General features: G+C 42.5%; 1 protein-coding gene across 1 annotated transcript in view; it reads right to left on the reverse strand.

Annotated features, from left to right (window-relative positions):
- Positions 1-443: 443 nt before the first annotated feature.
- The window catches only part of hs6st1a (heparan sulfate 6-O-sulfotransferase 1a), a 58734-nt gene continuing 42131 nt past the window's right edge, over positions 444-17046 (reverse strand). Inside the window, exons 2-4 of the mRNA XM_005477208.4 lie at positions 8530-8752; positions 6684-6932; positions 444-4570 (exon numbers count right to left, since the gene is read on the reverse strand). Of these exons, the coding sequence (XP_005477265.1) occupies positions 4250-4570; positions 6684-6932; positions 8530-8752 (793 nt within the window). The 3' untranslated portion in view covers positions 444-4249. The remainder of the gene's footprint in view (positions 4571-6683; positions 6933-8529; positions 8753-17046) is intronic.

The following is a 17046-nucleotide window of genomic DNA, read 5'->3' on the forward strand; positions in this document are numbered from 1 at the left end:
GCAGAGGAAGAAGCATATTTGTGTGCATATAAGTGCATCAGGCAGGCTCAGAGTGTCTGCAGATTGAATTAGGCTGTAGATCACTGGCGACAGGACTGAGGACCGTCATTAGGTGGGGAACGGGCATCTTTATGGGGTCACAGTCTTGCAGTTAGTGTAGGCGAGAGGTAAAAAAAAAAGAAATCCTTAAGTTACAAATTGGCCTGTGAATGGGAGTGTGGAAACCTGCAGGTCTCGGCTCCCACTCAAGCTGTCAAAAAATCACTGAGTGTAAATGAACATGTGGCTCGTTTTCAAGTTCAGTACCTTGGATGTAATTTCCAGCTATGAAAAAAAAAAAAAAAAAAAAAAAAAAAAAGGGAGATATTTTTCATGCTTGATAATAAAGTGACAGAATGGGAAACATCAGAAATGACACGCAGTGACAACCACAACACAGCCCGGTCTGTAAAAATGAAATATTTTAATTGGTGGCTTGATGATTCATTTTTGCAATCATAAGAAACAATCCCAGAAATATGCATACAGAAGGAGCCAGAGACAGACTGCACACCAACTCAAAAACAAAAACAAACAACACACATCTCTATCACACTTTAAAAAAATAAAAAGGATGATGCTAGCGACACCCAGGTTGCTTCATTGTCACAAAGAAAAAATGCTGTTAAGACATCAGATATACACAGAGATCAGACACAAAAATCTGAGCATAGCTTCAGAGCATCAATAACTGGAATCATTTCGGTGAAAGGTTTGAGATTTCCTCTCACACTCTGTTCAGGTACGGGGAGCGTTTTTGAGGACTACTACACTTGAAACTGGGACGCTGAAAATGAAACGCTCTTGAGATACAGAATTGGTGTCTTATTTGTTCCGAAACCACTAATGCGGAGCCAGATATTATTGGTTTCGAGCCAAAACATGGACTAATGTGAGTGTGACTCTGAAAAAGAAGTTGTGGGCAAAACGCCTGGAGCTTAGGGGGAAAAAATAAATAAAAATCTCCAGTTTGAAGAATACAATGACTGAGATGGAAAAATATGTAAAAGGAAGCTCTCTCGTTCTATAACCATTTTTCCCTCTCCCTAATGCATTACTTTAAAAGAAGCATATTGACTCTGGATGTGTCCCAGTACATTTTCATCACCCCCCTTTGTTCTTTTCTCCTTCATAAATCATCCCTGATTTAAACAGAGCTGATCAAATAAAGAGATCTGCAGGAGGACGGGAGGATCCGGCCTGTTAAATTTCAGCTAAATTGTTCCCTTTGTTTAAAAAAAAATAAAAATAAATAACGTTAACAACCAGATGAATCATGTTATGTATGTGGATCCCAGGAAAGCAGGTTGTTTGCCTGCATCCTTTGACTGAGAACACAAACAGCGGACTACATTCAGTTTAGATTCTTCCCGTCCCACTTTTACATTCTCTTTGTTTTCCCGTCTTATTGCTGAGAGCGTTTGCTTGCAGGCAGGGTCGTTGAGGGATTTTTTCAGTTTTAAACCCAAATTCTTTCAAAATGCTTCCTTGCATGCATGTGAAACAAATACTTTTATTGTTTCCAGCCTATAACTCAAGCCTAAAGAGAAATCTCACTGTAACACAAAGTCTTGATTAAGTGATAATGAACAGATGCAGCTTTGCACCACATTTTTCAGTGAGCTGGGCGCTATTAATTTGATGACCTTAAAGTATTGATTATATGCCTGTGACGTGTTCAGCTGACCAGATAAATTCCCAGCAGTTATAGAAAGGAAACAATCATTGGCAGAATACAGAAAATTGCAGTTATCTCTCAGCTGCTATGGACTTAATGTCGATTAGCTACAGATGACTGGAAACTGCTGCCATTAGAGCCCCATCTGTGACCACGTCAGAGTTCCTATGCAAACCTTGGGCTATGAAGTCAAAATCTGATTTTTTTTTACCCGTTATCTGGACATAAGTTGTGTCTCCAGTTCTCTTTGTGATAACTCGAGCGACTACTTACGGCACAAAACAATAAAATGATCACCCTGGGCTAAAGACGCATTTAAATCCGATCTTTCCCCAGGCTTCCTGCTCGACCTGTGCCAGTAGCTGGCACTCTGCGTGGAAATAGTTTTTCGGTCTTGCCCCATGCAAATATTTAACTTTCCGGTTAAAAAGCTGACCCCTTTGGGAACGTGAAAAAGCCTTTGAAGATACGGCCAGCTGCTGGATAGCAAGTTTGGATTCCCTCCTGCAGTTTGCATACATAACGCTACATGACCAAATCACTGAATAACATACAGGGGAACTAAGGTCACAAAATGAGAAAAATCCCACTAAGCTTACTTATGACTGATTGACAAAAATGCACATTAGGATTTTAAGTGGTCGTACTGATAGTCTGTATACGTAGCCTCATCATGGGAAAGAGACAAAAAAAACAAGGGTTAAGGACAGGTCGCGGGGGAGGAGGGGAGGGGAGTATTATTGGCTTGCATCACTGTGAGGGTCACACTGCTCTGACATGCTGCCCTCCACAAAAACAAAAAAGGCATTATAATTGGTCATGAAGCCACTCACTCACAAAACTCATCGCACATCCTCTGTCAGTCAGTCAGGCACACTATTTACAAAGGCATACACATACGCCAATCAAAGGCATACTGTACATACTATTTACACAAACACACACACTCTTGCAGAATTGCACTCATCCACACAGACTCACGAGTAGTCAGAGAAATTACTGTAGTGTAATGCAGACATAGTATCAGCAATAATTATGGTGACTATGATTCCCAGTACATAGAGGCACTGCTACCTCGCCCTGTCCGTTCTTCAGGGTAAAAAGACAGCTCCCACTAATGAACCGCGGGTCACCGGCGCTGTGGGCGCCCTTTCAGCAGGTAGGGCGGAGGCTTCTTTGAGACTGCTACTTTTACAACGCAGTCAGAAGTTAAAAAAAAAAAGAAATGGGAATAAATGGTGAAACTGAAAATGCCACCCACTGCATTAAGAGCTCACATTGCCATGGTGACCAGAAGTTCCACGGCTCCCATCTCAAGCATTTGTCTGAGTTAAGGCTTCCAAAGCGCTTGCCGCTCACACAGTTCCTGGCAACAACCTGCAGCACGCTCGCTCCTCTCCCCTCCCCTCCCTTTGATTTACTTGCACCTATGTGAGATTCTGCGCTGTAATTGGCTGTCATTCTCTGCAGGACTGAGACCCCCCCCCAAAAAAAGAGAAATAATGAACTTATCAAGCGACAAGGGCTGTGGAAACCTTGACTAGAAAAACAAAAAACAAAAAAAATCCCACCCCTAAGAAGCAAGGCTTCAGTAATGGCTATGGTCCATAGTACATCAATCCAATCCATTTGCTTTGACTTATAAAACAAATAAAAATAAAGACATAAAGGAATCACTTTTCTTTAGGCAGCAATGTTGGTCTCAGTGTTATTACAATTGTGCTTTTTTTAAAAAAAAGCATCAACACAGAAGGAAAAATACAAATAAATTCATCCTAAAATGAGAATGTCACTATTTCATGGCCAAAGCATGTTCATGGGTGAGATGACAGATTTTTTTAATTTTTTATTTTTATTTTTATTTTTAAAGCGGAAAGCTTTTATTACACAACTGAGTCCAACTTTTCTTTCCATCTTCTTTGTTCGGCCCAGCAATCAGCTCATTTTCATAGCTCTCCCGGTTCCTTTGCAATCAGAGAATCCAGGAAGTAGACTGGTCCTTTTCTTTCTCCTTTCTCCCCCTTTCTTTCTTTTTGTTTTTTTTTGCAAGGATTAGCGGGAATTCACAGACTTAAATTCATTTTCTCATGCTCCATATCAGGCCATAGAGACGGAGAGGAATACAGAAGGAGGAGCGGAGGTGGGAGAGCTGGTTGGGTTACTCAGCTGTCAGCGACTTTTAAAAATATCTCTCCTCTGCTCAGTCAGTAATGATGATGGGAGAGACAAAGAAATGCACAGGGGAGGAAAGGGCAAGCAGGCGCTAATAACAACTGGGCAAACCTCAATAATGTGAGCTGATGCAATCGACCAAGCTCAGGTTTCCATAGCAACCCACTCGGATTCTGATTCCCGCAGCCCAACTCTGGTAAAGTCTGTTTTTTTTTTGTATTTTTTTTTCAGTCAGTTGGGTCTTTGAAGCAGGCGCCACTTTCTGTGAGTGTAAGTATGTGTGTGCGAGTGTAAGTGTGTGTGTATGTGTTTGCATTTCACATTACATATGCATGTCTGTTGTTTGTTCTCATTCTTCTGCTACCAGCGGTTGATGATCTGGTTCATGTAGTCCTCAGTGGGGAGCCTGCTTCCCGCCTCCTCCGTTCTGCCTCCCTCCTCGCCCTCCTCCCGCTCCTCCCTCTCCCCGTCTCCGTCCTCCAGTGTCGACACCAAGCTCTGCTGGCTGCGGGAGGGCCACAGGCTGATGCCCAGGCCCTGGTGGCTCTGTTGCATGTGGTTCTTGATGCGCTGCTGCCGCCTCTCCTGCTGTCTGGTATACTGGTAGCGCTGCTGGAACAGGTCCTTGGCGTAGTCGTACAGCTCCATGTCCAGCTCGTTGAGCTCCTCTATACGCTGGACCTATTAAGGAGAGAGCAGGAGAAATTTAGCTGAGTGGATGAGATGGAGGCGGGGAGTGTTGGGGGGGGGTGTTGAGGAACTCTAGTTTGAGGAACCACAAAAGGTCAGTCATGGCGGACCCTTTTGGAGCACGGTGACCTCACTGTGTCATGCTCTACCTCGTGCTCTGCGTCAAGGCCCGGCCACTTGCTGACAGTGCAAAAAACACAAAGTGTTCCCTTATCTGGAGTGTTGATGTAGGCGGGGGTAAAAAGAAAAACTCTCTGTGGAGAGATAAAGGTCAGAACACCGTGATCATACTTGACATGCGTGCCTCATCTAGCTTTTTTTTTGGTCAACTAAACTTACAGGTAAAGTGAGATGGATCACAAGTAAGGCCGATATGCTTGGAAATGCATGGAGCTGAATGTATTATCACTTTAGCCATGGTATTGGATTGGTACTGGGGTTGATGTCGAAGCCTTAATTTCTTCATCAACTTGTGTCCAAACACTGACTCTGGGGACACAGGGATATTTCTGTGATTAATGACCCATCAATACTGCTCAATATTACAAACTCAGGCCCAGAAAGTTCCCAGAACACTTGAGGCACGACCCCAGAAGCTAAATATAGTCTCAGTTTCCTCAATGCGTTGCTGGGAAAGTTTCAAAGTTGGAATTGCGAAAATGTCCCATGGTGACATTTGATCACATGCTTTATAGCGTGTCTGCAGAGAGAGGGAACTGAAAGAGAATGCATCGCCAGCGTGGAGACAACAGAAACATGTTTGGTTGTGCCATGCAGCTGCCTTTGTAATCTGCTGTGTGCAGATTGAACATGGAGGTGGGGGGTGTGTGTGTTTAATTAAGAGAATCCCTTTGAAATCTGTGATGGAGTGCTGGATATCATTTGCGAGCCATGTGTGGGATAACAGGGGGAAGCGACGTGATGCGTCGATGTTAGAAAATCTGAGGCGTTTGATCAGCGGCGTGGGGGGGACACCAGCAAAAAGAAAGCCAGGGAGAAGGCGCACGGCTATCTGAGAACAGGCGTCGAATTATTTAGAAACCAGTTTCAAACAAAAATGACTCAGTGAGATCTTGAAGGGATGAGGGCAAGAGTGGGCTTTCAGCAGCTTTAGAGCAGAGTCTAAAGTAAACAGTCTCCTCCAAACCTGCTAATATAATTATTTGAATTCCTTTAAAAAAAACTTATTTAAATAATTCAGTTTAGCAGAGCGGCTTTGCAAAGATTTAAACCAATTTTTTAACCTACTTTTAAACAAAATGCGACACAAAACGCCACACCTGTCAGACTCCAAACTGTCACAATATGATATTTCCTTCTTTTCGTGATAATAACCAGTGGGTCCACCTTTCCACAGCATCTGTCAGAAGCATATTTTATATTCTCTGCTCCAACTGGTTTTGATGTATAAATCACCAGTCTGCTGTATACTGGAGGATCTCTCTTTTTTTTTTTTTTTTAAGCTGAGAACTGAGCTTAAAAACTCCCACACAAGTGTGAAGAACATGTTTAAAGCTGCTGTTTTCTCAACAGCGACAGTCATCCCAACTCATTTCACAGCAATATAAGACCGCAGACTTTTCTCTCCGTCTCTCTTTTTGCTATTTTTCCCCCCCTTTCAGCTCATTGTACTTCTTTAAATACATTTCTTTTCCTTTTTCTTCCAGTTTCTATTAAAAAAAAGTATCTGCCAAATAATAAAAATTCGAATGCAATGAGAAACAAATCAGCTTAAAATAGAAACAGCTTAAATTGTGATTACAGTATAAGCTAGTATAAGCTGCTTTAAAATAATTGCCAGAAAATTCTTATTTTTGAACTTTCTGACAAATAAGAAAGAAAGAAATGTATAAAATATTTGTATACATTTAATTTTTATTTAACTTTTGTTTCAGTTTCTTTCATTTTTGCTACATCGGGTACTTTTGCGCAATTTCTTGTTTGCATTTTTTTGGGGGGGGGCAATTTATTTAGGTTTTTCGAGGTGAAAAGAGATGATATAGGTCTCAAAAACTCATATATTGAACATGATACATCTGGCATTATAGAGTTAAATACAATGTTAGCACAAGGCTACCACAGGTGAGCCAGATGTTGCACTGACCGTAGTGTTGTCCAGGTCCACCCCTGCAGCCCGCGTGCTGTTGTACTGCATGAAAGGCCTGATGAAGCGCAGCCTGAAGGTTCGTTCAAAGAGGAACTGGGTTTTCCTCTGGTACTCCGTCAAGCCAAAGAAGGCCATGTCTCGTAAGTTCTTCTTGGCAGACTCCAGGAGAAGCTGGGCCCTCTTCTTCTCTGGAACTGTGGACATATTGTAGCAGCCTACGAGACTCAGGTCCGCCAACATACGAACCTAAAGACGGGAGAAAAGGACGTGAAGGAGGCGAGCCCATGGAGTTCCTGAGAGGTGTCTGTCACTCACTGCATGTGCAACAGAATTTGTGTAGGTGGTACTAATATTACTTGGATTTTCACTATTCATCGACCAGCCTTGATCATGAAATCTTTGATTTTGCCGGCACATCATATGTTATCTTTAAAATGTCGGTATCAGTAACAAATTTCCCTCTGAAATTCCAGTAACAGGAGCAGATTAGAGCCAAGAAAACTTTGCTCCGAAGTGAGAGATCACTTCATTCGGGGGGCTGTTAAAGTACAGTAAACAAACAGACTGGACATGAATTTGGATTCACTGCATGCACCATAGCCCGCTGGTCTATCAGGATGCCTCAAGTATGCATGTGTGTGTGTTTGTGTGCGTGTGCCACATTTATAAGTCATAGGACCCTGAGTAATAACACCCCGAGGCTCAGATGAGATAAGCTGGCCAACACGTTGAGGTGGGAGACTGAGATAGCATGAGAAAAGGAGGTGTGAATTTGAGGTGTTTATGACCAGAAGGCAAACTCCTGACTGTGTACTAGTAAATGTGTGTGTGTGAGAGAGGGAGAGAGATCTAGTGTATTTTCACTCATGCGGATTTCATCTTACAAGTGTACCATGCACTTTTTATATGTAAGAAATGAAATAAAAACAAGTTCTCCTACTACTTTAACTTTAATTGAAGCCAAGTTGCATCTTTGCTGGCGTTTACAACATCTGTACAGTAATTCTCATGGTGAGAAAGCAACCTGATAGGAGAGAAGTCAGGGCTGGTGATGTGATGCAAGTTTGATGGACCATTTTTGACCATTTGTGCGAAAACTGTTAAAAAAATCTGTATCTGTAATAATATGAATGTCCAATTTGTTTTCAAATGTCGGTATTGGCCTTAAAAATCCTATATCGGTCGAGGCCTATTTTTAGCGCACAGGTTTAACTTATTTTAATGCTTATTTTTTTAAAAAGTGATAGCACACAGTTAAAAGTATCTACACAGCGTCTAATTTGCATCTGTTATCCCCGGACAGGTGGATAAAAACTACCACACTTCAACCGAAACGGCACAAAAGTCCATCAGTATTAAATAATGAACCAAATCAATGGATACAAAGGAATAACTCATGGTGACACTTTTGTGCTGACTTTAGACAACGTTTGAGGCTAGTTTTAAACATTACAAAGCTTCTTGATTCCATTATGTTTATGGGTATGGATTTTTACTTCCTTGCTACTTTTAATAAGAAAGCAAACTGAGCAAAGGAAGTCTTTTTTAAACTGTGGTACCCGATCACCAGTCGCTACCACTGCCAGGACAGGCCACACATCTTCTTAGAGGAGACACTACGAACAGCTAAAACATCAGGAATAAATGATAGTAAAATAAAAATCTAGCTCTATGAGAATTTGCCCGTACACCTTCTTGTGTGTTATGAGGTAAAATAAAAGGGGGAAAAACATGGTGTACACAAACCTTTCCAGTGATTTGAGACATTTGGTGTCTGATGTTCTTGAAGTTATTGAGATTAAAATAAACATTGACGCTTATGACCTTTTCCCCCCCTCTGTACCTGTCTGTTATTGGCCAGGTTGTAGGGACAGTCCATGAACTGTTGCAGGGTGCACCCCGACCAGTCGGACCCCTCGTAGCAGGAGGGCAGCTCCTCAGGCGTTGGGGTTCGTCCATCGCACATGTGCAGGGAGGTTTTCCACGTGGCGCCCCGCTGCACGTGCCTCCACTCGCTGAGGTAGCGAGACACGGGGTCCCTCAGCAGAGTGATGTAGTAGAACTTTCTATTTGGGGACAAGGATGGAGCAAAAGGGAGGAGAGAAAAAAAGCAGAGGTTACCTCAGTTGTAGTCAAAAGGTAAAAACCCTTAATGTTAGGCATTTAAGAGAATCAGCCTCGTGTGATGTTGTTTTAAGGGTGCAAAGTGAATTTTGCACACACCAAGTATGCCAACAAGAACGCTAAATCAACACGCAGTTCTTCAGCCGACCATATGGTGGCACTGTGTGCAATGGTTTCCCGAAGCAGTTCATTGTGCATGCTCCTAACTCAGGGCTTCACACTGAGCTTGTCATATTTAGTACCACATTATTTGCATTTACTAGAAGCAGCTCCGTGTTGCACAAAAGAAATCTGGGTGGAAGACTGGAAGCCAAACTGCAAATGAGCACGGGAGGAGGAGGAAGTGAGCGAGAGAGTTGATTTGTAAGGCAGAGGGATCGGGTCAGTGTTGGGGCCATGCTGTGCAGGAAAGGAAACTGCTGGCACAAGCACATCTCATGTGTGCAGCACACATCTCCACGCTGCAAACATCCTTCTGTCTTAGGCTCCGACGCACACGCGCGGCAAACATCCTTTCCCCTTCCTTCGCGCTTGCACCAAGTCTCTCTGAGAGATGACTCATCCCGCATCTTGGATTTGGATGGAACCATTTCTGTGGTGTTTGTCTGTGCGTGTTTGTGTGTGATGTAATGGTGCATAGCACAGTTCAACATCTCTCTAGAGGGGACACTCCCACCAGAGTGGAGACCTTTCTAGGCCTTCACACTCCAGCTAATTACTGCAGTCTAATCAATCAACACATCCTCATTAACCAAACGCACACATATAACCCACGTGCGTATGCTTATGTGTGACTATGTGCCTGCAGCGTGGCTCAGAGTGGCAGTATGGATTTGTCTGGGCAGCGGACGCACGTCAACTGTCAAAAAAAACACACACACGCAGAGGCACACACGCTGCCCTTTTCCCCTGGGCCTGCATCACATCAGAGGAATGTTTGCAGAGGGAATTTTGTGTGCTGACAGAACTCCACGAAATCGCCTGGTTCACACACAAGCCGCCTCTCATATACACACAGAGTCTCTGCTTTCATCGCTAAATCTTGGGCTTCACACTACAAAGCTCGCCTGGCGAGAGAAGCGGGACTGCTGGGTGGACACAAAGCCCCAAGTGTCACACAAACAGTAGCAGTGTCTGGCTATTAAAGTGGCAACATCCCTGAAAATCCAGCAGCACTAGCAGCAGCAGCTGCAGCAGGAGGAGGGAGATCCTGGACAACAAAACAAATAAACCCGAAATCTAGCCACAGCTGAGAGATAGAGCATCATTATAAAGACAAAAAAAACTAAATCCAGCAGTTATGAGGCGATCCCGGACAGCAAAAGACAAAAAAAAAAAAATCATCTGGGAGACCCTGCACGACAAAACAGCCACACCCCGATTGTAGCTGCAGCACAGAGACATCTCTGCAAATGAAACAAATCAAGTAGCGGCAAGGGGGGGATCATGAACAATGAAACGACTAAACCCTCAATCCAGTGGCAGCTGGGAGATCCCAGGCAACAAACCAAACAGACCTTCAATCTCAGAGACAGCGGGGGGGTGGAAATCACAGCCACAGAAACAAGAATCTAAACTCTAAATCCCATCACCCTAAACCTAAAATCTTCCCCACCCCACCCCATCCCACCTATCTAATCAAAAACAGAGGAGAGGCACAGTCAAACTGGAGCCTGCAGGACACCTGAGTACATTATAGAGATTCCTGCGATGACATTATCAAGATTCCTAACACTCCCCAGAGTGAAGAGTGTGTGTGTGTGTGTGTGTGTGTTTCTCAGTAAGAATATGCCTATTAAATCAGTGATGACATTTTCCCCCTCTTGGCTTCCATTCCACTGAAAAAACACGGTACTGTTTGGCCCTCGATACAGGAGACGGGAAGGGAGAACGAGGGAAAGGGTGAAAAACTGAGCGGGAGGGAAAAAGAAAAAAGGGGAAGCTAGAGCGAGAGAGAAGGAGAGAGTTAGGAGGGGGCGGAAGAGAATTTCAATTAGTTTTCTAATACTGTGAAAGCAGTGAGGGCCCCAAGCCCAAGTGATTTATCAAAGTTATGGCTCCCGCTATAATGAAGGCTCAGGCATATTACCAGGCAAAATAAATAAATAACAGGCACACAAACACACACAGGAGGCAACACGCATAGGAACACACACACACACACACACACACACACACACACACACACACACATGCACACCCAAAGCCAAATAAATGATCTTAAACGGCATGCCGGCCTGTCGTGTCTGCTGGGTCAGGCAGACTGCGAAACCAGTGCCGCGGAGACTTTCTCGCCTTAAAGCCTAATGATGTCTGGCCGTGTACTCGGATCCCAAGGTAATGATGGTTCAACCCACACACACACACACCTAGCCTCACGTATTTTTATTCACTCACCAGCAAGGCCACTCCCTTTTCCGTGTTTTTTCCCCTGGCTCTGAGGGAGCGGAACATTACAACAGGTATTCTGGGTTTTTTTTCCCCCACCACAGGTGACATTGGCTCGCAGCTGAAGCATATGCACTTGTCAAATCAGCTTCAAAGGTAATATGAACCGCTCAATCTCTCACCGGCGAGATTAAAGATCATCATACTCTGGCTGAGCATGGCCGTGGATTCGCAGTCGTGACACTGCAGCTTGAAAGGTCCCCTCCTGCAGACTACATTTAAATGCATTACATTGTTTTCCTTCCACAAGATTCCCCGGTTTGCCTTTGTGTTATCTGCAAAAGCAGTCAAAATTACATTTATGAAACATGTCGACTAATCGGCGAACACTTACTGATTCATCCCATCAGACTGGTGGTGTGTGGAGCACTGATAAAAAAAGAAAATAAAAAAGATGACTGCTTGATGGGGAGAGGCGTGAGGAAGCCACTGTGGGGCTTTGTCTGGTACCTCTTTTACTTCATCCCTTTTTACTTTGTCCTGATCAGTACAACTGAATTCAAAATTGAGGGTATAAGCTCATTATGAAGCTCACTAGCTGACTGGCTGACAAAAACAAAGATAGGACGAAGAACAAAGCAAGCCCATCATGCAATGATTCCTGTAGTTTTCCATTACGAGAAATTTTCCCCCTCCTTTCCTCCCCATCTCTTGTGCACATCTGTATTTTTCCATGCGCTGTAGATAAATGAGACTAAGAAGTTTATTCACATTTTCCAACTTTGCCAAAACTACGACGACGCCAGGAAACACCGAATGCTTGTGATTCCTCGCAAGTTTTGGTGGACAACTTGGAGGACAACTGAATAAACACAAAACGGGCTAGACTCATCCCTCTAATAACAACGCAGTCCAGACTCTCTACAGTGCAAGTAAGTGTGACAACAAGTGAGGTTGCTGAGTGTTATCAAGAGGAAACACACAGAACTCGGGCCGGCTACGGTCCCTCAGAGCCCGGAAAAAAACCATAACCCTGTTTCCTGAGGACCTCAAATCATCACTTCTACAACTTCCACCTCCTTTTTTTAAAGCCTCTATTTCCTTCTGTTTAAATCTTCCCTTCCCTCTGGGTCGTTTTTTCCTTTTGGAGTAACACCCTGAAAGTGCGACACCCACTCTTTCTCTACCACTTTACTGTTAGTTAGTAAAATATTAGAAAGCAAGACTGCCATTAATTAGGGTAAGGACGTCTGCAGGTTGTCCTCCAATTAAAATCTCTTTTTTAAGATATACCAGAGGTTTGCTTCAGTACACAAGAGATGCAAACAGTTTTTTTTTAATTCCTCAAAAACATGAAAGGGTTAAGACAACTTGTTTAAATATAAATCTGAGGGTGTTTACATGCGTAAATCATACTCATCCGGCCCTATAAACACAGTGACGCCAGCAGCACCCTACGATGTCGCAGCCATGATTTATTAATAGTCTGGACGGTCGGTGAAACCAGATCCACTCAAGAATGAACTTTTTCCACCTCTAAAAATGGAATTGGAAGCAAAACCACCGCAAGGAGAGTCCAAACTGACCATTACGCTTTACTGCCAACGCCACTGGCTGGTGAATTTCTCTTCAAAAATCAGACGAAAAGGTTGGAAAAACTTGCATGATGTGCAGAATATCCTCAGATTGCTGGTCAATTATGCAAAGATTTGAAATTCCAGCAGCACATCTTGTTTTTTTAAAGATGATGAAGAAAGAGGGAAAAGCTGAGGATAACTTGTGTAAAAATGAACCTCATTTTAGATAAAACAAGGAAATTAAAGTGTACTTTATTTCACTTAATGTCTTCAAAGTAGGAAGGATTGATTGAAATTGGGATACTGTGATCCGATATCGGTCAGAGGTGATGAAATCCCACCACTTCTTTCTGTCAAAATTCACCATGTGGTCCAGTTAGAAATTTACCGTCTTCTGCATGGAGGCAATAACGAAGACTCAAACGAAAGGCATCAGGAACGCAGAGCACGTTTAAATATAAACCATATAATATAAATACACAAGTATTGGTTTGCACATTCGGCTAACAAGCGAAGCTCTCGAGTGTGATCCTGGGAGGAGACAAATCCTTTGGGCTTGCGTCAGAAAATGCATCCGACATAAAAACCTGTCAAATAGGAGCCTGGTTAAGATATGTATATATATATATAAAATCACAGTTACAGCCATAATTTTTAACATCACAGTTACGTTTGATACATAAACGGTTTTTAATTAGCACCACCACAAAAGATGCCAGAAATCAGACTTGAACATCCTCGCCTTTTTAGCACTTGGTAAAATATCTGCAAGCACAGTTTCAGCTTTGCTCTTTTTTCTTGTCACATTTAGATTTCTTTGCCCGAATACCACAAACGAAAATCAAGATTTGACGAGGTCCACACCAAAAACGAAAAATAAGAATCCGATTTTGAATGTGTGTTTGTGGTTTAACTCTCAATAACAGGCACTTTGAATGCTGAGAAAGGAGCTGGTGTGTGGAATAATATGGCTGTAAATTCAGATGACATCAGCCATGTTGGAGCGAAAGCAGGGATCAACATGTCGGGACTTGACTCTCAGCAGACTACCACTGAGGACTTCCTTCACGTCATCATTTGGATGAACATGCACACTCGACACAGGCCTAAAATAATTGATGGTCAGGTTGGACACATGTTGACCTCATTTCATAAATCAAGTAGTCAGTCTTTTTGGGAGTTGGCAGGCTTCAAGCTCTAGAACAAAAAACCCAAACCTGACTTATAGTGCCCGTTTGTCCCTCTATAAGGTGATCTCTCGAGGCTAAACCTCACCCCTTGGCCTCCCCCCTACTCCCTACTCCCTTTTTCCTGTTCTCTGCTATCAATCCGTCATCTCATCCCGAGTGTCTCTAGCCAATAATGATGCACCAAGACAGACAGAAATAGACCCTCCGGTTCAGACAAGCTCTCCAGGCGTCGTCTTCTTCTTCTGGCTGCCCTGGCTCACTCTTCCTCCCTGTACCGCTTTCTTTGTTAGTTGATCAATAACAGCCTCAGGACTCAGACAGCCTGCCTTGGTAATTTGGACTTTAAACACAGAAGACGTATGAGAGACTGAGTGGAAAGAAAACAGAGTGGGAGAAAAGGGGGAGGAACAGGAGACAGTGGGGACAGCGCTGGGGTGAGGGGACGCAGAGGGAGCACAGTGGGATGAAGCAGACATCCAAGAGCGTTTGTGGTTAAATATTAAGGACATTAACAGAAATTCTTTGTTCTCTCAACAGCAAGAGAGGAAATTTATGGTTTCTAAATATTTTCCATTTAGGGTATTCACATTTTCTATATATCAAAACATCCCGACTTAGATTTTTGGATGCAACTGGATATGTGCTGATGTGTCAAGGAAAATGTGACTGGGATAAGTTGGCTAAGGCCAGTCTTCAGAGCAACAGAATTCATAATTATATCAAATTATGACCTGTAACTGCAATCATTATTTGGCAAAACGATGAAAAATCAGTTGTCAGTAACCACATGTAACATCCACTAAGGGATTGCTTTGTGCAACTAAATGTCCAAAACCCAAAGAGACTTTTATTACCATAAGATTTGACCGAAAAAAACCAAAACCCAAACAGCAAATCAAACCATTTATCAGAGAACCTGATGTCATTTTGCTTAATGAGACAATATTACTGAGCGGTCTCTTTGTGATTGAGAGTAGAAGTAAAAAAGGGCCCTACTTGAACTGATGTTGAAATGAGAGTCGGTGGTTTTTATCGAGTAAATTGAAGACAATTACAAGCAGGTTTTGTAGTAGTTACACAAAACCAGCAAACTGGATTTGTACTTTTTTTTTTCTCTCCCTCAGAAAAATCACATTATCACGCTGATGATTAACATCATCATTCAGCTTCAGTCAGCTTCACAAACAGACACAGGATTACTGCCACTATTAAGATGCTAAATGAAATCGTTGATTAACTGATCAGAACAGGTAAGAGGAAATTAATTAGCACTATTAATGATCTAATTTCTCATTTATTAAGTCTGTATATTGAATACTGGTTGATTCCAGTTTATCAAGAGTGTGGATTTGCTTCTTCTTTTTATCTCTCTGAGTTCTGGACTTTCTTCTTTCAGACATTGAAAATGAGTGAAAAAGGAGTCAATCTAGTCTGTGTAGGTGACCATTTATTTATTTAGTTTTATCCTTTTTTTTTTTTAGTTAATTTAGGCCAAATGCTGATCTATGAATCATTCAAATATAAAAAAAAGGTATCTAACTCAAGGGATGAACCAGTGCTCTGTCTCTACACAAAGAACCAATTTTAAATTGTATCTTTAGGCAGTAGCAGCCTGTCACGAAAACACAATTTGTTCCAATTTTTTTAGTCAAATCTAAGCAACGATAACTCAATTTGAGAGGCATAAAATAGTATTTTTGCACCGACTAGGTGATTCCTAAAGAACTATTAGTCAAAAATGAATAGTTTGACATGGTGTGTATATAGACTGTGTTCTTTTAAATTATGAGGAAATAGGTGAAGAACAAAAAAAAGAAGTGACATGTTTAGAGAAAAATATCTACAGCAGATGAACAGTAAAGTTATGCCCTTAAGAAATAGGAACAAATTCAGTAAAGACTTGAGAGATGAATCTGGTCCTTCACTTTACCCATCGACTGTTCACTGAGGCTTCAATGGAAATGGTCTCAGAAGCCATTATTAAGAAAGGGAAACTGGTAGAAGACGTTGGGGTTTCCCAAAGTACGCAAATACCAGAACGGAAATTTTGTGGCAAAAGCTGTTATAGAGTGAGGAGTCATAAATGTGAAGTTTTTGGTTCAGAATTGTCATTGATGGAAGTATGAATAAAGATTTTGATCCACTACGCAATATGGTATCTAAATTTGTTAGAATTGTACAAACTCTGTTTTTGCACTATATATATCGTGCTTCCTTGTACGTTTGCACGTTTCAGTAGCTCCCATTTCATTTATGTCACCTAGCAAAATATAAAGAACTGAGGGGTGACTCAAGAGTTTTTGGTAGGACTACACGATTAGCAAAATAACAATTACTGTAGTTGTATTAACCAGCCTTTATTACTCATTATTTTATCAAGAGAATGAAACCAGTCCCATTGGGTGCACATTTTGCCAGCATCGCCCCCAAAAAGGAGTCTTATTATGATGTACAGTAACAATTTTGAATCGTCGTTCCACTGGGGCAGTAAATTTGGATCCAACACCGAGAATGCTTCAGAGCCCCTGCAGTCATTAACAAAGCATTCAGGCGAGCTCTTCTCTACAAGCAAAGGTATTCTTCACAAAAAAAAAAAGCAAGTTGGCAATGCAAGTGGGAGTTGCTGTGCGACCATAACTAAAAGAGCGTGTGAAACCTTGGCTTTTGCCACGAGTGCAAAATAACTCATGGCTCGCTGCATTTCAGCACAGAAATGCATCCTCTTCGTGATTACAAGACAAAGAGGAGCAGCAAACGGGGAGCAGAATGCCTCGGATGGAAGTGTAGCCCACGGCTTACGGAGCTGTTCGTTACAGTTCGGGAATGGACAAAAACAAAGAGAGGGCAGGAGGAAAAGAGAGACAGGGGAGGGAATCCCCTGAGTGCAAAGCTATGTTCGGCAGGAATGTACGGCCGCCTGTTCGCTCATGTAACTTGGCTGGCAACTGCCCAGAGAACTGTCTGACAGACGGAGGGAGAGCGAGAGGGAGCCGGGAGAAAGTAAGATGGATATGGTGAGAGGTAGATGGGTGGAGGACAAGGAAAGTTGCACAAGTAATCGCAGATCATTTTTCATGTTTT

The sequence above is a fragment of the Oreochromis niloticus genome, linkage group LG19 (genome assembly GCF_001858045.2).
Source record: "Oreochromis niloticus isolate F11D_XX linkage group LG19, O_niloticus_UMD_NMBU, whole genome shotgun sequence".
NCBI classification, from domain to species: domain Eukaryota; kingdom Metazoa; phylum Chordata; class Actinopteri; order Cichliformes; family Cichlidae; genus Oreochromis; species Oreochromis niloticus.